Raw genomic sequence first — 24,283 nt, 5'->3', positions numbered from 1 at the left:
AAACATTTTCAGAACAGAATGCTCTTTTGTTGTAAACCCTTGAGGAAATATGTTTTTGAATGTTTGAGGCAGATTCTGGCTATGTTTAGGGCATGCAGCCATGTGTTTCAACTTTGCCAAAAATAAATGTCAACTGAGCAGCCATATTTCATATTCAGAAGATTATTACAACTAAACATAGAATCATTCTGGTATTATTTGTTTTTATACAGCATTTTTAAAAACATATAGAATTTCTTGTCTATTGCATTCTGGATTGATTTACATTGGCACATTTAAGTTTTGATACACTTTAATCAGTTTATGAATTGAATCCAAGTATCTGCATTTTGTATGGAGCTTCTGTTTCTCAGCCCATTATGGGAAGGTCCCACAGCAGTTGAAGCTGTATAGGTCATTTTCACTCTTTTATCATCATTGGGAGAAAGAGGCCACATTTTTAGTGCTGGACAATGTCTCAAAAGACAGCCGTCATAAGTTCTGCTCGAAGAGATGCATTCCTGCATATCTATATGGTAAATGGAGTCTTCTACCAAAGAATATTTTGCATGCAATTGCAAGCAACTTTCCGATATACATTATTTAAAAAATTTGAATAGGTGTATAATCATTTGAAGCTTTTGAATTGCTATTGAACAGCATATATTTTCTGCATTGCTGACTTCTAAAACAATGTAGCAGAAGAGAACTAGAGAGAACAAATACTATCAGTTGCAATTAAATTTCCAAATAACTAACAAAATCACTGAAACTATCTAATCTATATTGCAAAATTACTGTGCGTGATTTTCTTTCATTATGCATCAAACGCTTTTGGGTACATTCCCCATTAAAAACACGTTGTTTTATTTTAAGTTAAAGAAAGGAGAAAGCCAATTGTTATCTGTTAGTATATCAGTGATATAGTCTTTGAAACCTGTAGTATTTTAGTTACATTATCATGACAATTGTATATATTCGTATTTACTAAGGTATTTGTTATGACACTTTTCCAAAAAGTCTGTTTGTACCATGATAGTGACACGCATCTGTTAATTTATACAAATTAAGGTAAACTGTCCCCTTCCCTGTAAGTAAAGTTGAGGGGAGAGCTGTTAGTTTCAGTGAAGTGGGATTGGCGTTAATCCCTCTCTCAAGACCCGGATTGCCTGAAACTAATGAAATAAAAGCTCACTAAGGAAGGAGTCTCACAGGTGTGGGCGGTACAGAGAAAAACATATTGAATTGCCAGGATTTTCCATTGCTCATGTTTCTTAGATACTGTATGAAAGCGGGTTTCTAACTTGATGACATGAAATGTAATACAAATGTCAGTAACTAAAGTAGCACCAGATGCTAGCTGGACAACAGAGAGCAAGAGAGGAGACCCTTCATGGATGATCCATGAGCACATAAAGTAATTATGTAAATAAAAATATTATTTTACCAATAAAATGGTTATGTGTTGTGAAGACCCTGAAATGTTTCATAAACCACTGGTAGGGTTTGAAAAAAATATTCTGAATTGATAGTTGGCAAACACTCTGTTTCTTACTATGGGGCAGATTTATCAAAGTATGAAGTTATCTATTCGTTCCAATTGGATTTTTCGAGCTGTATTTATCAATAGGTGAAAGTTGGAGGGCTACTTATCAACAGTCTCATTTTAGTGGCTTTAAAAGGTTTTGAAACCACAACTAAACTCACTTTCTCTAAAATCACGAAAGTCATGAAATTTATTAAAAAATCTGCACCACGGGTTAAGTAAAATGTTAGGGGCATTTGCCCGGGGTAACACTTAGGGGCACATTTACTAAGGGCCGTTTTCGTTCGAAGTAAAAATCGTTTCAAACGATTTTCCAAAAAAATACTTTGACTACTCAAAACACTACAAACACACACAAGTTTATAGGAGGTTCCCCATAGGCTAAACAGCAATTTGGCAAGTTTAAGGTGGTGAAGTGTTGAAGTTCAAATAATATTTCTCCCTGTTAACATTTTTTATAATTAAGGGGATTAAGATTATACTCAATTATTGAAAAAACACTATGTGTAAAGTGAATTACATTATAGATCTGGCCATAGACCTAATGCTAGGAGAGAGATTTCACAGTGGAACAAGCATTTAAAAATCTGCTGTTTTTATGAGAATAAATATAACCCGCAGGAATTAGCATATTGAAATTTTACAACAGACATTATAATATAATATTTAGACCATTTTGGCTATGTCCTTAACTGAACTGTACTGACCCCTTTCCATCCTAAACCTGTGCCTTTGCTGTTAGCATGACGATGATGATGCATCCCATAGAAAAGTATGCCAGCTGTTTTCTAACCTACTTTACTACTTTTTTTAATAAAGGAAGAAATGTACTTTGACGCATGTCTTATTTCTTGTTGGCAAGGTGGTTTAATCTCCTCTACTATCTTTTATTCTACAGGTAAAAAGAAATGTATATGACCTAACAAGCATACCAGTACGTCACCAGCTGTGGGAAGGCTGGCCCCAATCTGCACAAGATGATACTGTAAGTGAAATGGGCATTTTTCATAATCCCTTTAGTTTTAAAGGGAGCTAAAACCCCAAATGCAACTCCCAGCACAATGATAGTTTGTTCGGTGCCTGGTACTAACTTATTTTTTTTTCTTGGTTTGCAGAGGGCAAACCAAAAACATTTTAAAGGTGGCCATAGATGCAAAGATCCGCTCGTTTGGTGATGTTGCCAAACGAGCAGATCTTTCCCGATATGCCATGGCTATATTGGGGGTAATCTGATTGTTCGACCGTATGGCCATAGATCAGATTACGATGTGCCATGGGCTCCGGCGGGATCGGTCGGGTCAAAATCAAACCTGACCAATCTACCGATCTCCGCCGGACGAAAGATGTCGGCACACGCCACACACGATCCGAAAATCCTACGAATCCTCGATTCGTACGATCAGATCTGTGTGTCTATGGCCACCTTAATCCAAACAAACAAAGAACAAAAGTTGAATTTATTTGGTCAAATGCAATCATGCTTTCTGTAGCTCAAGTAACTGTATAAACCATCCAAAGCAGGCCTATCGGTGTGTAATGTGTGTATTTGAGGTACTGATACATTCATTAATATAATCAAATTCATCTAACACTGATGTTGTAGGTTAAGATGTAACAATTCACTCAGGTTCAGTCCCTCATATTAAAAATATGAATTATTTGATAAAAAGTCTATGGGGAGTTGCCTTTCCGTAATTCAGAGCTTTCTGGATAATGGGTTTCCGGGTAATGAACCCCATACCTGTGTGTCATTTTACAGAGTGTAGTCTCATAAATGAGGGCAGGAGCACTTTCAATCACAGAGCAAGTAGCCACTAGCAATGTAGCACATTGCCGGTTTGCTAGTTGCAGGGTGCACATCTTCTTGACTGCTGCTGTTTGGAGTGAAGCACATGGCTACTTGCTTTTTGTTTTGTATTAACTTTTGGGAACCTGTTAAGGAATAAAATATAATATAATTTCTGTATTGCATATAAGGTTTTTTTTACAGGGAGGGGAGCTTCTGCATCAGTTGTAATGAATAGCTGCATCTTTTAGGACAAATAAATGCTAAAAGTTTGAAAAAAAAAAAAAAGCAGTCAAGAAGGCAAAAGTAGAGAACAAGACAAGTATTGCTTTATTTGTCATTAATGCTGTTTTCAAGTATATAAGTAATTAAAATGCAGGCTGAGATCAAGCTCCATGCAAAATATTTAGGTTACAGGACACTTGCAAATATACCTTTTCCTCAGCATGCAATAGAGTAGCCATATATAGGGCACTGTATTATTACAGAGCTCATACAATTGCTAGTTGCTGGCACGGAATATGGTTGTGAACAAGGGCCCAGGACCTGAACTAATACACTGAATATTTAGAGAGATTACTTCAGTTTTAGCCAAGCCACTATTTCTGATATGACTTCTGGTAGCAGTGGATCTGTTGTAGGTTTGTTATTCAAGATTATGTTCTCAGGAATGACATTGCAAACATCTTTACAAACATCAGCATTTCTTTATAAAGGACAGATCATGTCAAACAAATTTACGTGCATTTTATGATATAGGCAATAGGAATTTGGACAGTAAGTTTGGTGTGATCTGTTTGAACTTTACCAAAGCTTTCAATACAGAGCTACATAGACTTTCTAAACTAAGGTCTCTAAATACTGGCAATGTTGTGTGTATATGGATAGAGAACTAGTTAAAAGATTGTGTGTTTTCAAGGATTCATTCTATAATTTGACTTAGGCTGTAAGTGGTATGTTACAAGCTTGTGCATTGGGCCCACTTTTAATATGTTCATCAGTGACTTGGAAGCTCACATTGAATGCAGCGGATCTCAATTTGCTAGTGACTTAAAACTGCGTAAGACTATTGAATCCATTAAGGATAGGTAATTTTTCCTTGGTTATTTATACAAACTGGCAATGTGGGCATCTTAGCGACAGATGAGATTCAGTGTTGATAAATGTAAGGTTATTTATTTCGGATTTAAGAACATACAGTCCACTTATACCCTTAATGGTACTAAGTTAGTGAAACCCTTTATTGAAAATGTACTAGGGTTACTTGTGGTTAATAAACTATTAATGTGGCAAGTAGTGCCGGTCAGCAGAAGGAATGGATGGCAATGTTTTCTCTTGTATATAACATATACTGTATAATTATGGGACTTGATGGTAGTTCTGTCCCTTCACAAATCACTGGTATGGCCCCATATAATAGGAACAGTACTAAAATACAGACTATCCAGAGAAGAGCAACTAAGCTGGTAGTGGTTACCAGAAGGTCTCATTTATGAGGAATGGCCAACAAAGTTAGGGCTGTAATGTGCACTTAAAAGTGGCTATGATAACTATATATAAATATATAAGGGAATACACTTTGAATGCTTTTTTGCCTTATTTTCCAGTGGATCTTTCCAGAGAATGTGAGGTCATGTCTAATAAAAGAACCCTTTATCTTAAGATGCAAAATAGGTGTTTTTTACAGAGAGCTGCGAAGTTTTCTTATGCTTTTCCCATGCACTAGCAGATGCATGACATGCTTTCAAAAGGATTGATTGTCTTTTTGGAAGCAAGTGAGAAACTGGAAGGACACTGAAATAAACTCACAGTGCAAAGTTGATCAAGGGACTGGTCAACAGCATTAAATGCAAACTTGTACATATAAAAAAATCTGCATTTTAACCACTAAATAGCAGAAACTGTTCTCCTAAATATTGCAAATCTCTTCTAAACCATATTTAATTAACAGCCCTTATATATAAATCCATTTTATGATTGTCAGAAAGTAAAATACTACATTTCTAAAGTCTATCAAGGCATTGTGCTTGTAAGTCCGTAATGTTTTTTGTGGCAGATTTCCCCTTGAAGCTTATATCGTATTGCACTTTCACGTATTATGGGCTAAACTATCATTCTTGCTATAAATGAGACTTTGTTTATACTGTGGCATATACTTTCATGTATCATGGGCTAAGCTATCATTCTTGCTATAAATGAGACTTGGTTTATACAGGTAACCACGGGAATTATTGTTGTAAAGTAACTCACTTCATTTTCTTATACCAATTAATGGAACTTGCATCCAGTGAAGGACAGATCCTGGCTCCCTACATGAATCTTGCGCAGTTAGCAAATTACCAGCCTCAGTTGCATCAACACTTGGAACTGTGGCTCATTCTAGTTAAAAATGATTTTCTCTGTGTTTCTGTCATTTGACAGCAGGGAACAACAGAACTGAGAAAATAGATGTTTCCAGCATTAGACTTTTCTTGCACATGGTGCAAACATATTCTTTAGCTAAAACAGCAAACTACTGACCTAAATGTGCTAAAGTCATGGCAGTGCATGTAAACTTCTGGTCGTAGTTTCTTCAAGCATTTGGCAATTTAGCTAGTGTGACCGTTTTGCCTTGCTATCCCAAAGGATTTCTCAGGATTTCCTAGATACTTAAATGTATCAAGCTGGGTCCCCAGACTTGGCTAAATGGCTCAAAATAATATAATTGGTTTTGGAATAATTATATGAAAAGTGTTACATAGATACATAGTTAATATGATTTTAAAAAAGACAAATTTTCTTCAAGTCCAACCCTTCCAAATGACCCCTGGTGCATAAAACCCTTTTGCTGCTTCAAATGAACTTCAGTTCCTCAAGCTAAAAATGGTGGCCTCTGATTCTTTGATATTTTGTAAGTGAAAGATCCCCCACTATATGTCTATAATGTACTTGTAAAGAGTAACCATGTCCCCTTGCAAGTGCCTTTTTTCCAGAGCAGACAACCCCAACTTTTACAGCCATTCCTTATAGTTTAAATCATCCGTCCCGTTTACCTGCCTTGTTTCACGTCTCTGCACTCTCTCTAACTCAATATTCAAGGATTTAAGGATTTTTAAGGAAAATGTTTTCATCCCTGAGTTTTGTTTAAATTTAAGATGTTACTTTATTTGCGTTAGCCACATCCTAGAGCTAGCCACAAAAATCCCTAAATCGCTCTCAATAAAGGATTCCCCCGACATGCTACTATTTAGTGTATAACTTGCATTTGTTATTTCTTCAAAGTACATAACCTTGCATTTATCAACATTGGTAGGGGAGATTGTGGATGCACACCTAAGGCCAATTTCAAAAAGTTTAAAGCCCTGTCTAAATGATTCAAGTAAATATGCAAGTGCATGTAATTTTGAAACAGGGTTTTTTTTGTTACAAAGTTATGATCATAATATTGATAAGCCACCATACCACGTCAAGGTAAAACCCCACATGGTGGTCCCTAACTTATTTATCTTTAGTCATAGTAAAAAAGGAACATTACCTCTCTGTGTAGTAACAATTCTTTATGTAAACATCTCCAGTGCTTTGGTTTCAAACTCTGTGCTAAATCCTCCCCCGCCAACTGCTAAGCGGCTTTTAAGAGGGAGAGACTGCCTTAACCAACGCCCATTTTAGAAAAGTAGAAGTCAGGTGTTGTAATTAAAAACAAAGTAGAGTGATATGTGCAGTTGCACAATAGTGTGTATACATGTGTAAGTGAAATTTGAAGGTGTGTATGGTAGTGGTAAGGGAAAGTGTATGTGTGTTTGGGAGTATGTATGAAAGTAAGCATAGAATGAAAGGGTGTAAAAGAGAAATAAATGAAAGACACAATAAGTGTGTACATAGAGAAGTGTCTAATGGGACGTTGGTTTTTTCACGGCTAGATCCTCCCATGCCGCTAGCATCTATGGCTTTTAAAGGAGACAGATTGCACAAACCAAGGCACAACAAGTGAGGGGGACCACCAAAAGTAAAAAGGGGGGGGTATGAGGGTGCAATAACCACATGAGCTTAGCCAAAGCTCCTGGCAAATACAAGACTAGGGGAGATTGTGGATGCACACCTAAGGCCAATTTCAAAAAGTTTAAAGCCCTGTCTAAATGATTCAAGTAAATATGCAAGTGCATGTAATTTTGAAACAGGGGTTTTTTTTTGTTACAAAGTTATGATCATAATATTGATAAGCCACCATACCACGTCAAGGTAAAACCCCACATGGTGGTCCCTAACTTATTTATCTTTAGTCATAGTAAAAAAGGAACATTACCTCTCTCTGTAGTAACAATTCTTTATGTAAACATCTCCAGTGCTTTGGTTTCAAACTCTGTGCTAAATCCTCCCCCGCCAACTGCTAAGCGGCTTTTAAGAGGGAGAGACTGCCTTAACCAACGCCCATTTTAGAAAAGTAGAAGTCAGGTGTTGTAATTAAAAACAAAGTAGAGTGATATGTGCAGTTGCACAATAGTGTGTATACATGTGTAAGTGAAATGTGAAGGTGTGTATGGTAGTGGTAAGGGAAAGTGTATGTGTGTTTGGGAGTATGTATGAAAGTAAGCATAGAATGAAAGGGTGTAAAAGAGAAATAAATGAAAGACACAATAAGTGTGTGTACATAGAGAAGTGTCTAATGGGACGTTGGTTTTTTCACGGCTAGATCCTCCCATGCCGCTAGCATCTATGGCTTTTAAAGGAGACAGATTGCACAAACCAAGACACAACAAGTGAGGGGGACCACCAAAAGTAAAAAGGGGGGGTATGAGGGTGCAATAACCACATGAGCTTAGCCAAAGCTCCTGGCAAATACAAGACTAGGGGAGATTGTGGATGCACACCTAAGGCCAATTTCAAAAAGTTTAAAGCCCTGTCTAAATGATTCAAGTAAATATGCAAGTGCATGTAATTTTGAAACAGGGTTTTTTTTGTTACAAAGTTATGATCATAATATTGATAAGCCACCATACCACGTCAAGGTAAAACCCCACATGGTGGTCCCTAACTTATTTATCTTTAGTCATAGTAAAAAAGGAACATTACCTCTCTGTGTAGTAACAATTCTTTATGTAAACATCTCCAGTGCTTTGGTTTCAAACTCTGTGCTAAATCCTCCCCCGCCAACTGCTAAGCGGCTTTTAAGAGGGAGAGACTGCCTTAACCAACGCCCATTTTAGAAAAGTAGAAGTCAGGTGTTGTAATTAAAAACAAAGTAGAATGATATGTGCAGTTGCACAATAGTGTGTATACATGTGTAAGTGAAATGTGAAGGTGTGTATGTACTTGAATCATTTAGACAGGGCTTTAAACTTTTTGAAATTGGCCTTAGGTGTGCATCCACAATCTCCCCTAGTCTTGTATTTATCAACATTGAACCTCATTTGAAAATTTGCTGCTCAGTTTCTACAATTTAGGCAAATCTCTCTGCAAAGTGGCAGCATCCTTCATAGAACTTATAATTCTGCACAATTTAGTATCATCAGCAAAAATAAAAACAGTACTTTCAATGCCCACCTCCAGGTCATTAATAAACAAGTTTAAAACAAATTACTAAGTACAGAACACTAGTCCAATTAGAAAATGTTCAATTTACCACCCAAACCGGGGTATATAAACCCAAGGCAGCGACCATTCTTTCTAGAATGGGATAACCTGCAACACTAAACAGGAAAAGTTATTCATTGAACATCATTTAAAAAGAATAATTGTGATTTTATTTCCCCTTGGAGATGACAATATATTCTCCTTGCAGAATTTTCTGTGAAATTGCTTGCTCTGTAAGAATTGTCAGTAACACATTTCCTCAAGGGAATGTCATACTTAAAGAATAGTCTCAGATTGTGAGAGTAGAGCTGCGATTCACACAGAGGAGAGGCCCCCAGAAATCTCATTTTACACATTAACAAGGGCACTTTTTGGTTTGTTTAGTGCAAGAATAATTTTAACACTGTGAATTAATATTCTTGGTCTAATTAAACAAGATGTTTACTTTAATCCCCTTAGATCTATCACTTTTTTGTTACCAACTCTTTCTCAGAAAGGAACATTTGCGACTCTAATGCTATTTTCCAATTATTTTCCAGGCTTGCTTTTCAACGTTATTGTAGCATGTGCTTTAATTATCCAGCACAGTTAAATTGTTTAAGAACATTTAAATGTATTTTTACTGATAACTTAATCCTCGTATTTCCTCTTAGATCTGAGTTTTAGCTTTTAGCTTATCCCAAAAGAAACCCGAAAGGCTCCATTCTTGAAGAAGGGGAATAACATTCTAAAAGTTAGGGTATTGGACATTAACTATTCAAATATCAAAATATAAAAAAAATACTTAGATTAGGCAGACATTAGTACTGTGATTACTCCTTTCATTATATGGTCTGATGTGCATGCTCCAGACCCTTCATTTGAATATAACAATTCCGTAGTTTAAGAGTATGGGCAACTTACCTGGTGATGCACTCTGAACCAATAGTAAAGTGGGAGAGTCCAACCAAAGCTATTAGATGTTAACCCAAATGTCTTGACTAAAGATGTCTGCATAAAGCTATGTATGGAACATGGTATCCATAAGATTTGCCAGAACAGATGCAGAACCCTAATTTACATATTTACATTTTTAGTGAAAAAGGCAGCAATTGTGTTTTTTCAGAGCTTCCAAGCTAAAGTAACTTAGCTTTTAGGATTTTGGTTCTGTTCTACTGATTCGTCTGATTCCGAATTCTGCAAAATTGCTCAGTTTTGAGTGAATCCAAAAGCAAATCCTAGACTCTGAGCATCTCTATTTAAAAGCAATAATCCTCTCATTCCTAGGATATAGACCAGGCAGGTGTTCAAAGGGAATCTGAGCTTTAATTACTTATTAACAAAGCTACTGCCTTTTTTGATTATCTTTCTCTATGCATTTGGGCTTCCCGGGATAGGTCCTTGGTCTTTTTAACTGACCTTCTTCACAAAAGAATCTAAATTATCTTACCAATAGTTACTGAATGAAGTGCTTAAACCATATTAATCAATTTTTTTTAGGTTGGGCCTTTAAGCTTGTTTTTTTGTATGGTGCTTAGACCAAGTGATGGTAATTTTCAAAAGTTGGCAACTGTATTTCATCTTTACTACAAAAGTGATTAACTATTTTCTAGAACACGTCCTTCACAGTAGCTGGGCAAATTAAATGTCAAGGACCTAAAACACAGGAAAGTTTTTCTTTCTATACAGGTGTGGGATACGTTATCCAGAAACCTGTTATCCAGAAAGCTCCGAATTATGGAAAGGCCATCTCCCACATTTTCCTGTCGTATTAAAACAGTACTTGTACTTGATCCAAACTAATATATAATTAATATTTATTGTAGGCAAAGCCAGCCTATTGTTTACATGATTTTCTAGTAGACTTAAGGTATGAAGATCCAAATTATGGAAAGATCCATTATCCAGAAAAAACTATGTCTCGTGCATTCTGGATAAAAGGTCCCATACCCGTATAGCAATAAAAAAAATAACCCTGCTTTAATGGTTAAAGCAAACAGTTTTCCATGGATGGAGGGCGGATGTGAAATACATCAACGCTCAGGGAGACATTTAAAAAACTGTGGAGGCTAATATATGATTTTGGTAATAACTATAAAGGATGTCTGTTTTTGATATTTCAGAGTCAGTATTCTGAAGTTTTTTGTAGAGTCAGAGGAGATTTTAAAGAAATAGGCAAGGGTGAGTTTGGCCATGACATCTTGGAAAGTCTCTTACGGATAAGGGAACTATGCAAGGTCTTGGTGGTGCAGGTCAGTGAGACTTTGATGGCCATTCCGGGTGGTTCTGTGCACAGATGTTTGCCATTCCGTTGCCTGGTCCTTATTGGTGACATGAGCGTGGGAAGTAGAGCTTCCCCTCTCACTGTAGGTTCTGTTGACAGTTGTGATCAGCACAGAATGAGCAGCCTTCTACTTTATTACTTTTCTGAGTACTAAATCTGAAAGCAGCGGACCTGGGCGTCCAAAAGAGATAAAATTGCAGACGGCCTTTGAGTGGCAGCCATACATCAAACCTCGTGGGGCTTTGACAGGCAATGGATAACGTTATTAGACGCTTCTTGCCATAATTGCTGACATTTATCCAGTGTTTCACAGTATTTGCTAATGTATTAATGCAGTCAATCTCTGGCAGGCTTCACATGCCTCCTTAGCCCTAGCTTCTGTGGGATCCGCCAATGTGTGGATGCAGGGACGCGGTTTCTCTGCTGGTTGCCGTAGTGACAGAGCCCAAAGATAAGCCAAGACAGAGCCCTTTTGTGATTGCTTTTCAGGTGACATTCAGCGGCAGCTTGTGTAGAGTGTCCTTTTATAGTTCCTGTAATTCGGAAAATGATAACCACTTTTACACAATTAACCCTATGCTTTCAAAATGGAGGGGTGCTCGCTAATATTATGGCTGTGCTGGTGCTGAAAGAAATTTATTTGCCAATAAAAGACAATGGCAGTTGCAGAATGTTTGTCTGTTATGCTCGTTGCTCATATTATTTCATTGAGCTAAGAATGTGTTGTTAAATGTAAACATTGGGTTCAAGTTTTGTTTATTCACGATGCAAAACCTCCAGACTTGCCTATTAACCTGCTTTGTCCCCTGAAATAATTCCTCATTATCTCTCTAAATGGAACTGTTCATACTGTACTACAGTATGTAAAAATGTATTTTGTAAAATTCATACTTTGTATTAAAAAGTACAAAGCTGATGGAATACATTCTCACAAAGTGAGCAGATTTCAATCATATACACTTTCTAGGATTCGGCCAAACCCCCAAATCCTTTCTGAAAAAAGTACTGAATCCGAATCCTAATTTGCATATGCAAATTAGAAACAGTTGAAAAAAAATGCTTCCTTGTTTTGTGACTAAAAGCCACATGATTTTTGAAGGAGGAATGCTTTGATGACATTTTTTGGCTTTGTTATAGTGACTGAGATATAGATAATAGAAAATGTAAGATTTTTTTTTAAAGTTCTGTCCATGGTAGGTCCGTTTGCTTTTGTAATTCTCTTCAATACAGCAGTTGGTTGCTTTGTCAGTTTTTTGTTCCTTTGTTAATATGCTTAAAAGGCATACAGGTGTGCCCTTGCACATGCCAGGATGCTGTGTTCCAGGGATAAATAAAGAAAATATGTTTTGAGGGTTGAAGAGGGTGCAAGAGTTTGCAATATCTGGGCTGAGGTTTGGGGAGAGGTGGAAAATTGCTTTGTAAGGGTTTTGAAGTTAGGAGCAAATATACACTTGAAACACGGAGCGAAAGTGGGCACACTGCTAAGGGGGATAAATAAGGAAAAGGAGTCACTTTGTAGGTCATGGATATCATGACTGAAATATTGTTGATATGTATATATTTAGAAGTATGGGAGTAAAAGGCTATCCATTCATTGGTTGAGGTCAACTAGCATGTATGTGTGCCTTTGGTTTGTGTGTGAGTACAGTCAATCGTATAAGCCAAGAAGCAGCCCTTAGTACTCAAAATGGCAATTTTCTATTTAGAATTATCTAATGGCTTATACTATTTTTTTGGAAATAGTTTGGGGGTACTGAGCATATACTGGTTAAGAAGTAGAAAAGAGAAGGACCATGATGGGAGTGGCAGATTCCCTTGGTGGGGGGATGCATAGTTGCAATACTGAGGGGGATGAACTTGCTCTGCAATGGAGGCTTGGGATCATGAACACTGCTTAGGTTCTATGCTGAACTAATACAAGATTAGCATGTTTATTGGCCACATCCAGCTAATGCTATTATTTATCAGCTTTAAACACTGTTTGAGGATATTTTTGTACAGGTTATTCAGATGACTCTTGCGCACCTCAGTTTTCAGATAGAACCACCGATTCTCTATTGAACTGAGATCAATTATGTGACATTGACTTTGGATGTCATCATTGTCCCATTTTTAATTTTTCAAGGCAACATTTTTACCCAGATGTCCAGTGTCTGCTAATGAAAAGCAGTATTAGCAAATGATACTACAACCATACTTCACTGTAGATCGATATATGATCAGCCATATTAAAGGGAAAGGTCTTTTTTACTTAGGGGTGCCAAAAGTTAGGCACCCCAAGTGATTGCATTTAGTAACCTGAAACCCCAGGCCAGTGCACCTATTAGGAGAAAACTGCACCAGCCTGGGATTCTTCCAGTGAGCACCACAGAGTGATCCTCTTCTTGCTTCTTCTTTCTTCAAATTTCCCAGGGCAGATGCATGCGCAGTAGAACAAAATATCTGGCTTTTTCGTCCTATTTCAGCTTTTCCCTCTACAGCGCATGTGCAGCAGCTAGAAAAAAAAAGAAGCCGGAAGACGATCCCTCCGTGGTGCTCGCTGGAAGAATCCCGGGCCGGTGCAGTTTTCTCCTCATAGGAGCAACGGCCCGGGGGTGCCTGACTTTTGGCACCCTCAAGTAAAATGACCTTTCCTTCTCCTTTAAGAGCTCTGCTAAACACTGACCTGTATGGAATGCCGGCAAAAAATAAGTCATTATTAAAAAAATGCATGTGAAAGCACATCTGCAGTTTGCTAATATTCATAAAAGTGGGAAAAGAAGAGTTTTATGGCCAAAGTTCACACTGCCCATATTTCAATAAACACCATACCAACTATTTAGTATAATGATGGTTAGCATCATGCTGTTTGACTACTTTTCATCAGCATTGACAGTCCATCTTAAAAACAGAATTGTTATTGCAAAATACTGCAGGACAGCCTGTTTTAGTTTAAGACACTGATCCCATAGGCAAGACTAAAGTAACATTGGCATAACTCAAAAACAAAAGGTGAAAGTACAGGTATTGGACCAGTTATCCAGAATGCTCGGGACCTGGGGTTTTTTGAAAAACTGATCTTTCCATAATTTGGATCTTTATACCTTGTACTTGACCCAAACTAATATGTAATTAATCCATATTGGAAGCAAAACCAACCTATTGGGTTTGTTTTATGTTTACATGATTTTCTAGTAGACTTAAGGTATGACCATCCAAATTACAGAAAGATCAGTTATTTGGAGACCCCAAGGTCAGAAACATTCTGGATAACAGGTCCCATACCTGTACAAGGTACTGTTTTATTATTCCAGAGAAAAAGGAAACCATTTTTAAAAATGTGGATTATTTGGATAAAATTGAAGTCTATGGGAGATGGCATTTCCATAATTCAGAGCTTTCTGGATAACGGATTTCTAGATAACAGACCCTATAACTGTACTGGAATTATTTCAAACCGGCTAAGAATCTATGGCACTGTTTAAGGTTCCTAAGCATCATTCAGCTTACTTGAACAATCTGGGGAAAATCTGCTTTAACCCTTTAAGTGCCAGCAGAATTTGCCATTTTGGTTACATGAAATGCCAGACATTTTTGAAGCATTTTGTGCTCTCTCATTTTAGGGGCATTTTTTGAAGGGAAACCTTTAGTTTACCTAGGAAAACTATACATTGTTTTTATATACATTGTTGTTTTCTGCAGAACCTGAGCTTTCTAAATCTGCCTGAGTTTTCATGTATTTCCACCTCTGCATAAGATTTATAGTGCTAAAATGAAGTTAGCGCATACAAATAGTACTGTGGGTAACTTCAGCTAATGAAAAATCAACACATCGACTGCATTTTTTGTGGGTAAAAACACAGAAAGATATGTTTACCCCCCAAAACCATATATTTTTGGAAAGTACACATTCTACCGAATCTAAAAATTGGCAGTTTTGCTGAAATATCTAAAAGTTGCCTCAAAGCTTCCTCTTTCCAGCATCATATAACCCATGTATCATTACGTACCAAGAAAAAGTACCCTAAATATTATTTCCAGGGGTCCTCCTCCTGGCTACTACAACATAAGCACCCTGTATGTGTATTATGACCCCCTAACAGTATGGAGACCCTAGAAAACCATATATATATATAAAATGGATAAATATGTCTTTCTATTGCAAACTACCAAACTGCAAAGCTATACTAAACATAACGCTTTTTATGAAATTTCTGAAAATTATCACAAACCTTCCATTTCACTCCATTATATACCCCAAATTTTGTAAAGTACCAGCAGAAGGCATCCTAAATATGAACGCCAGAGGTCTACTAAACAGTTTTATGCCCAATATGCATAGCTAAACCAAACTATGTTGAGCACAGAGACCCCCCAAATGGATATATAGCAGACAAAATTTCCATGGGCCAAACGAAGAGCTGAGAGAAAATGCAATAAAAATACTAAAATCCAACAAAACCACAAAAATCAATGTTTTTTTTTTTCACCTAATGTAATCAGCAGTCAGGATCACAGTTTGAATATTTTAGCATGGCCAAATAGGTTTTATGGACAGAAATAAGCGAACAACACTTACACAAAGCTGAAAATGCTATAAAATGGCTAAACATGCACCAAAATCACCGAAAATTGCAATATAATCGCCTTGTAGCTCCGTCTAGGCACTGGTGGCTTGCACTTACTTGTAGCATTTTGAGCCTACATCTCTGGAGGATGAAGCAATTTTGCAATGATGTCTTTTTGAGCTATGCTCTGTACTTGCACCTGCTAGCAGTGCAATTGATCTGTAGAAATGTTAGAATCTTCAGCACGTTTACTAAAGGGAATCTATCGCAAAAATTTAAATTTAATATAAGCTTGACTCACTGAAATAAGACACTTTCCAAGTACAATCAATTAAAATTTCTGTACCGTTTAAGGAATAATCAAGTTAGTCTTCAGTATCTCGCTCTCCACAACCTGTCACTCTTACTGCTCTCTTCATGCTGAGGTCTGGGTTAGATTTTGATTGACAGGTAGTTCTAATACGTCTTTTAGGGATACTCCCTTTCTTAGCAGAATAACTCAAATAACCTACTCCAGCACAAACAAAAGGCAAACACCATGAACGAGGAAAAACAAGATTTCCACCAGAGCTGGTTATTTTTAAAGAGTGAGCACCTAGTTTAAAGGAAACAAACTAATAAAAAAAAACCTACCCCACATAGACCCCCCCCAGCCTAGCCCCTAACTCCTCTTTACCTACCCCCTTTGTGCAGATTTGTCCAGCAGAGTTCATGGGCACCATCTTCAGCAGCTTTGGTTATCTTTGGAATGAGACTGACGCTTCAGTAACTTTCGCGAGTTTCATCGCATACGCAGTTGTCTTAAAACAGAAAATTGCTCCTACTGCGCATGCGCTGCTTTGCTGGTCTCATTCCGAAGATTACCGAAGAGAATAAGATGGCGCCCGTGAACTCCGCTGGACAGAATCTGCACGGAGGGGTTAGTAAAGAGTATGGGGCGTTTGCAGCTGGGGGGGAGGGGGGGTCTATGTAGGGTAGGGTTATTTTCTTTTAAAATAAGGGTTTGTTTCTCCTTTAAGGGTGCAACCCCCCAAAGGATGTATTGGACCTAACTGTCAATCAAAAACTGACTCCATCTATTGCATGAAGACAGAATGAAGAGAGACAGGTTGCACAGAGGGGGAGAGTGAAGAGTAACTTGATTATTTCATAAATGGCACATGAAGCTTATATTTAATTTTCATTTTCGTGATAGATCCCCTTTAAATATGGACCAGCTAATGCAGCTATTGAAGGCAACTTTCACAACTTGTATTTTGCAAACAGCTGAAGGGCTGCAGGTTAGGCAGTATTGATATAAAATGTTATTGCCCCCAGCATCTATACAGTTCCACTTACCCTCCCTTTTCTATAAATTTTAAAAGCACAATCTTCTAAGGAAGATACCCACTTTCAAGACACACCAGGTCAAGTTTTCATACTTCTCTGTATATTCATCCCACTTTGGCTTTAAAACACCATATGTCCTTTCAGTGTAGAACTTGTTTCACAAAAGAATTTTCAACTGTATAAACAAATTTGTTCATATAATCAGGAAGCTTAATATCCGTAAAACCTTATTAAATCTGAGGAGGGTTATTCACCTTGCCAAAAATGCTTCTTAAAGTGTCTGCAGGCATTTTGCCTCCTTGCTAAGCTCCGAGTTTCAGTCAAGTTAATTGTTTCTGTCATTACCTTCCGAATCCTGACACCTTTAGCTGAGGCATTAGAAGTGCAAGGTTGAATGTTTAATCTATTTTTATCAGGATTCTGAAGTACTGCAAAGTGCAAGTTACCAAGACCTTTATTATGTTTTCTTTCCACTTGCAGTTATTATTATGACCTGGTTACTACACAAGTTAGCAATATATAACAGTTTTAATTACAGAAGATGTATTCTACATAGTAATCGAAGAGCAACAAACCTTTGAGTCTGTTATTTTTTTTGTCGTTCCTATCCAGACAGTAGAGTACTGTATTAGGGCTCCTTCATACCTGTGATGAGGTAGGGTTGATTCACTTAGGCCCAGGGCCGGATTTACATAGTGGGTGCCCCCAGGCCCACTGCCGTTCGTCGCCCTGTCCCCCTTTATTTGTGCAAATTTTCATCATCCATGGAGATTAGCGCATGGAAAATTTAAAAAATCGTATCTCCAGTGCACCCCCAGTGTTTTTGAACCAATGTGGGTGTGGTTGGGCAGCATGCCGCCCCCCTAAAATCCTGCCGCCCTAGGGCCGGACCTAAGTGGCCTTTCCACAAATCCGGGCCTGCTTAGGCCAACAGATTTTGGGTCTTTATCATATGTTATATATATGTGTATATATATACAGCAGATACATCTGTAGGCGGTTTCTGTACCAGAAGTAATATTTCCCACAACCTGACAAAGTAAATTGATATTTAAAGTCTTTCCTATCCAATTATATTTGTTTGTGCTAGAATCATAAAATTGGAATTTTATGCTCTACCTCATAAAGTAAGGCTAGTCTTCATATGACAGTATTGTAGCAGCCTATGCTTGACATTTAGTTGAGTCTGACTTTCTTCTAGTCTTTTAGAGTAATATAAAACAGGTTTGTCCAAATGAGGGTCCACAACCTAATGTGGGCCTGCTTGGCCTTTTTGCCCCCCCCCCACCCAGTGTGTCTGGGCTCCTTGGATTTTTTTTTTTGTATGTTAACATTTTAATACGTCGTGACCCATGAGTTGAAATTGTCCCACAACTGCTAGTTTCATAGTGTTCCTATGGAAACCAATACTGGTAGGTTGGGGAGGGTTAATGTAGGATCTTGACTCAAAGACCAGTCCTCTTGCTGCTATATTAGCATAGTCATGAAACATATTAGGCTTTCTGCAAGTCCTAAATAAATATATTATCTTTAAGACTACTACCTTTTTGAGTAGCTCACAATAATATTTTTCTCTATATAATTCTGCAGAGCATGTGTAGACTGACATAAGAGTGGACTAGATGCAAATTATATAAAAAGTGCACTTCGCTAGACCCGCAATTAAAGTTTTTTCTCAGAAAGGATTCTAAGATCATTGCACACACTAAACATTTTTGGGCCCACCACTAGGGGCTCGATATAAAATATGGGTGCGACTTTTTCTTATGACAAATAAGAGATATGGGGAGCATTTCAGGTGTTATTGCATACGGTGGTGCTATTCCTTAGACGTGCAGCCACGTCCACTTTCAGCAAAATTTCACAGGAAAGGCAAGCACTTCACCATTTCTTGCTGTGCAAATAATCCTTTATTTTAGCCAGTTTTACCACTCCAAGTACAAAACAACGTTTCTGGGTGTTTGCACCTCCCTTCGTCCACTTGGAACCTCAAAGGGAGGTGCAAACCCCCCGAAACTTTGTTCTGTACTTGGTATGGTAAAACTGGCTAAAATAAAGGATTATTTGCACAGCAAGAAGTGGTGAAGTGCTTGCCTTTCCTGTGAATTTTTTTAACTTTTTCTTCCCATTGTAAACCTCATAAATTGCATTCCATCAGTTTGACTGTTCTGCAGCTTTGTCTTGGGTGCTTTCTTATATGCCATGCTTGCATGCTACTCAGTTAACTCTCAAAAATAGTAAATGTAAAATTAGGGAAAACTCAGTGGATGTAAAATTGAGGTTCTATTGTATTTAAAAAAAATTCTCATGAATATTTCATGATGTTTGTTGCGTGGAGGTTCTGATCTTGTTCTGATCTTGTTCTATCATTAACTACAACCGCAAGAGTTACCAGTGCAAATTTAGTGGCACATGAATAATAGGAAGGGACAGCAATAGGTGCACAGTTTTGTTATGTGGACGAGCTGCAAAGTTATTAACCCACAAAATTGATTAATGTGCAGTCAGTGGGAATGTGACCCCTTCACTGTAAATCAACTATGCCAATTACTGTTTTGTGGGGTGGGTGTGCTCCTTCTTTGATTAAAAACAGAGTGGTTATAGTTTTAAAATATACAGAGGAACAAGCGTGAATGGGTCTAGCCTGCTACTCAACTTTTAATGATGGTTGCTACTGTGTAACCGGCTATATTAAATGTTTCTTATTAGACATTCAGTGTCGATAAATATCTTTTGTTCATATCGCGCCCCAAAATTTACTGCTTGTTAAAATGGGGCATTTCCTATTCACTAATTTCTGTTCTCAATTCTTTCTCTCCACATGTGAGAAGGCAGGAAAAAGGGTGAGATAAAGCAAATTTATGTTTTTTAAAGGGATAGTGGATTGAAAGTAGGATAGAGGGACATATTTAGTAGTGTTTTCTTGGTGTAAGGGTAAGCCCTAGTGATGTGGGGGTCAAGAAAATGTCAACCCACACCTGACCCTAATCTGTGCTGACCCACAAAATTGTTGACTTTGAAGAACCCAGGCCCAACATGTACCTGTGTCTTCTCGCTATGTATTCTTGGGCGAATTTCAGCCTGAACCCACCCAACCGGTGTTAAACTCAACCCACACATCACCAAACAGGATAAGAGTCAAATTAACAGAGCACATAGGCCCAGATTGCTACCCTTGTGTTCGGTGCCTGAGCTATCTTGCTCAACTACTAAGAAGCGAGCTGCTTTCCTTTAGTACCACTCTAAATAATTTTTGTGTAGAACGCTGACCAGCCTGTGTTAACAGGTTTATGTTTCTTTTCTGACACTGTAGTTCTGGCTCAGTTAGAATCAAATTAATAAAATTAAACCTGTGATAAGCAATTGCCACTGTTATCAACACAGCACAGAGCTAATTTGGTGTGACATGCCTAAACCAGCCTGTAATATGAAGAGTCATAACAGGTGTGAGAGGTGGGGCTTTAGGGACTGGCTGAACCCCGAAGCTGGAGCAGAATAGCAAAGTGAAATGAACCTTAAGTAAAGCTGTCAGCAGTAATTATTTCAGAAATTCCAAATAATACCTACTTTATAACCACCCTGAGATACGCCCTATGCCTTTCATCAGTTTACTGTGCGGAAAATATCATTATTTCTGAAAGATTATGATGTGCAACAGCCGGGCATTACAATAACTCTGAAATGTAAAGACTAGTGGTCTCTGACTAAGGAGGAGCAGTAATGGAATTGCTTCCATCTATAACATGGCCTAAGTAAACTAAAGCATGTGTTATAGTTTATATTTTTAGCTGTGACAAAAAAAAAAGCTGAGAATATGTGTTATACTTTCCAGCCTGTTCTAGAAATTGAAACATATTGCACATTGTTAATAATGCATTGCGGAAAAAAACAAGTGTCATGATTATATTGGCACTGTGTATTAATTTCTTGGGTTTCTTAAAACCCACACAAAGGGGGTTATTCATCATTTATCAAGGTTGAATTGTAGGGTAATGTGAATTTTTTAAAATTTTATTCACAATTGGAATGGTATGTTATTAGTTAAAAAATTCTATCGTCTAAAATTTGGTTGAAAAATTCCAACCCCAAAACGCGAATCAAATTCAATTCGAGTTTTCCTCCTCAAAAAATGTGCAACATTTTTTTCTCCCATTGGAGACTATGGAGGTCATTTTTCGAAGCAAAAATGTGGCTCATAACTACTATTATCATCTTCAAATAGTTCAAGTGATCTCTGCCATTGACTTCTACATGAACTCTGCAGGTTTTAGGTGGAGAGTAGTCGACTTAGAACTGTTTCCAGGGTCAAGATGTGATAAATCTCACATTTAAATTCGAGTTGGTGGATTTAAGTTTACCATTTGAATTTTAGTAAATCTGCCCCATAGATATAGGGGCATATTTATCAATTTGAGTTTAGAGCTTAATAAATAAAAATTCACCCATGTTCTATTCATTCCGATGAGATTTTTAGAATTGTATTATCAGTGGGTGAAAGTTAGAACTCACCATTTCATAAATGCAGTTCTGAAAATCCTATAGAAATGAATAGAATGTGGGTGAATTTTTATTTATTACATTTTAAACTCCCATTTTGATAAATCTGCCCCATAATGTTTATAAATGCTAATGTGCCAAACATCATCGTTAGTCTTGACTACAATACATAGAATTCTCCAACAGCTAATGACTGGGTGAAACTGAGTTTCAGTAACAGCTGCAGGACCCCCTACTTCATGGAAAACTAGGCGATTGTTAAAGGAGAACTAAACCCCCTTGCTAATCAAAAACCGCCACCCTCCATAGTCCCCCTCCCTGCTCACCCCCGCACAGGTGTTCACTCAAGTAAATGCCCCTAAGCTGGTAATAACCCCTCATTGCAGAGTCAGCTGAGCTCACAGGGGCCATCTTCAGCAATAAGTAATCGTTGTATCAGCGCTTGTGCAGTTGTAGCTATATTCTGGTCCTGAACAACTGCGCATGTGACTAAAGCCACAGAAATTGCCGAAAGGAACCGAAGATTCCCGAAGCACCCCAAGAAGGCACCCGTGAGCTCCGCTGCACTGACTGCACTGGGGCATTTACTTGTATGAAGACCTGTGCAGGGGGGAGGGGGGACTATGGAGGGTAGGTGTTTTTATTAGCAAGGGAGTTTAGTTCTCCTTTAAAAGAAGCAGAGTATATCGATTTATGGACAATCTTTTTTGTTGTTTTTTTTTATAAAACATTCTGTTGACAAAGTTACCATGTATTCATCAGTGTAGGCTGCCACGTCCTTATTGTGAAAATATTCTTGTTTTCATAGAAATTGCTTATAATAGCTAATTAACAACCTTGCTAACAATGTGAGTGTCAGTGTCATAAGTGACTCCTTCATTAATCGTTACAGGCAAGGAGAACCCTTTTGGGAAGATATACTGTTTTTCTCCATGCAAAGTCGTAATGGATAGAATTTATTTAACTGATTAAACAGACATAATTATTAACTGTGATCTCATTTTTTATTTTCCGGTGGAAAAGCTATTGCACAAACCAACCACTTCATTATAGTTGTATTTTGGGTGGCATAACTAATTTGTTTCTGCACCGCAATATGCTCTGGAAAAGTGGCACTAGAGATTTCATCAGATTTGTTCCCAAGTTCTAAGCATTGTGCTGAATCATTGCACGACATAGTGTGTATATAGCAGTCTTTAAATTGATTGCAGTTTATGTACGTGTCTGCACATTTTACAGGCTGCAGTTAGTCTCATCTTCTCATCCTGATGAGAGAGGGTAGCCTTATATTAGTTCGACATTTAAATGCAGTTAATATCACATATTCCTAATTAGGAAAAGTACTAGGACAAAGAGATTGTCACCAACTGGAGGCGAGCCTCACCACTGGGCGAGTTGAAACAGGTCCTATTCCAACTTGTAACTAGCAAAGATAATCTGCTTGTATGAACCTGTTAATAGATTGCATGCTGTGATTTATCTGGCTGCAAATGTTCGATCACTAGTTCACAGTATACGCAGTATATTTCTAAATCCATACAAATATATACACATTTTTAATCCACAAGTGAATAACCTGTAAATTATATCATTTTTTTTTTTTTTTTTGCGATTACGGACTGATGTTGTCAGTTATAAATGGTGCTTAGTGATGTTGTTTGTGTCACACATTGAAACCTGTATGTGAAGTAATTCACCCCTTTGCCTATATGTGGTCAAGGAACGACTCTCCCATACATTTTTAAATAAGGGTACATTATCCTTGTGTTACCTCCCAAAGGGTTTGTAGGAAATATTTACAAAGGCATCATGTGCAATGTGCTAGATTAAAAAAAACCTGCAAACTGCCATTGCTTTACACAGAATTCTAGTGCCAGCAAAAATATAAGCTCTCAAACATGAGATAGCATATACAGGTTTACTTCAGTTTTATTAATTCAGAGCAGTCAATCAGCAGGTACCATTTACTGATTTTTGCTTAAAAGCAAACATGTGACATAGGCCACTAATGATTATTACAGCTTTTTTTGCAACTCTTACTACATTACCCATCCACTTATTTTGCATCTGATTTTGCTCTGTGGGACCAGTTGGGGGTATAAAAAGGAGTTCATCATTTTAACTTTCTACAGAAATTATATTTTACATTCTCACCTGGGACAGGCCCCTAGGATAACCCAAAATAAGGTGTGGGTGTGGTTCCCAGATTTGATAGCAGTCAGGATAACACTGTGGAATAAATACTGTTATTTATTTTTTTTTGTTTTATTTCTCTAAAGCTAACCAAGCATGTGAATTTGTATACTGTTTGCATATCTGTGTACATTGCAAATGGCCAAATTGGTCTGAGATCCCAATAAGTCACTTGTTTTTTCTTTTCTTCTAGTGATGTAATTCATATGTTTCAGGTTTTACATGTAGCAGAGGGGCTGTAGCCATTAATGATGCATTTGATTCTTTCTCATTTGGTGAAACAGATGATGCTGGCATCTTCAGGAATTGACTATACATGTCAGCGCCTCACAGTGTCAAGAAGAACATCTCCAGTCCAAACCAGAGAACATTCAGAAGAGGTTAGTTTATTATAAGTATACTATAGTAGTATAGTGTACTACCCCAAATCAAAATAAACCACAACCATACAGAAGTGTGACCATACTGTATGATTTTGCTGTGGCTAAACTGCGGCTAAACTGATGTTAATATATATGATCTATAAAAACAGTGAATATTTACAAAAGGTGGTTTAAAAGTAGGAAAGACTTGTCAGGTTATCTTTTTTTGTA

General features: G+C 37.5%; 1 protein-coding gene across 2 annotated transcripts in view; it reads left to right on the top strand.

Annotated features, from left to right (window-relative positions):
- Positions 1 to 24,283, top strand: part of faf1.L (Fas (TNFRSF6) associated factor 1 L homeolog) — a 151,137-nt gene that overhangs the window by 71,201 nt on the left and 55,653 nt on the right. For both annotated transcript variants that reach the window (XM_041589257.1, NM_001091736.1), the window contains 2 exon segments: positions 2,424 to 2,510; positions 23,975 to 24,070. In XM_041589257.1, the coding sequence (XP_041445191.1) occupies positions 2,424 to 2,510; positions 23,975 to 24,070 (183 nt within the window).

The sequence above is a fragment of the Xenopus laevis genome, chromosome 4L (assembly GCF_017654675.1).
Source record: "Xenopus laevis strain J_2021 chromosome 4L, Xenopus_laevis_v10.1, whole genome shotgun sequence".
In the NCBI taxonomy this organism is placed as follows: domain Eukaryota; kingdom Metazoa; phylum Chordata; class Amphibia; order Anura; family Pipidae; genus Xenopus; species Xenopus laevis.
This window is presented reverse-complemented; position numbering and strand designations above follow the sequence as displayed.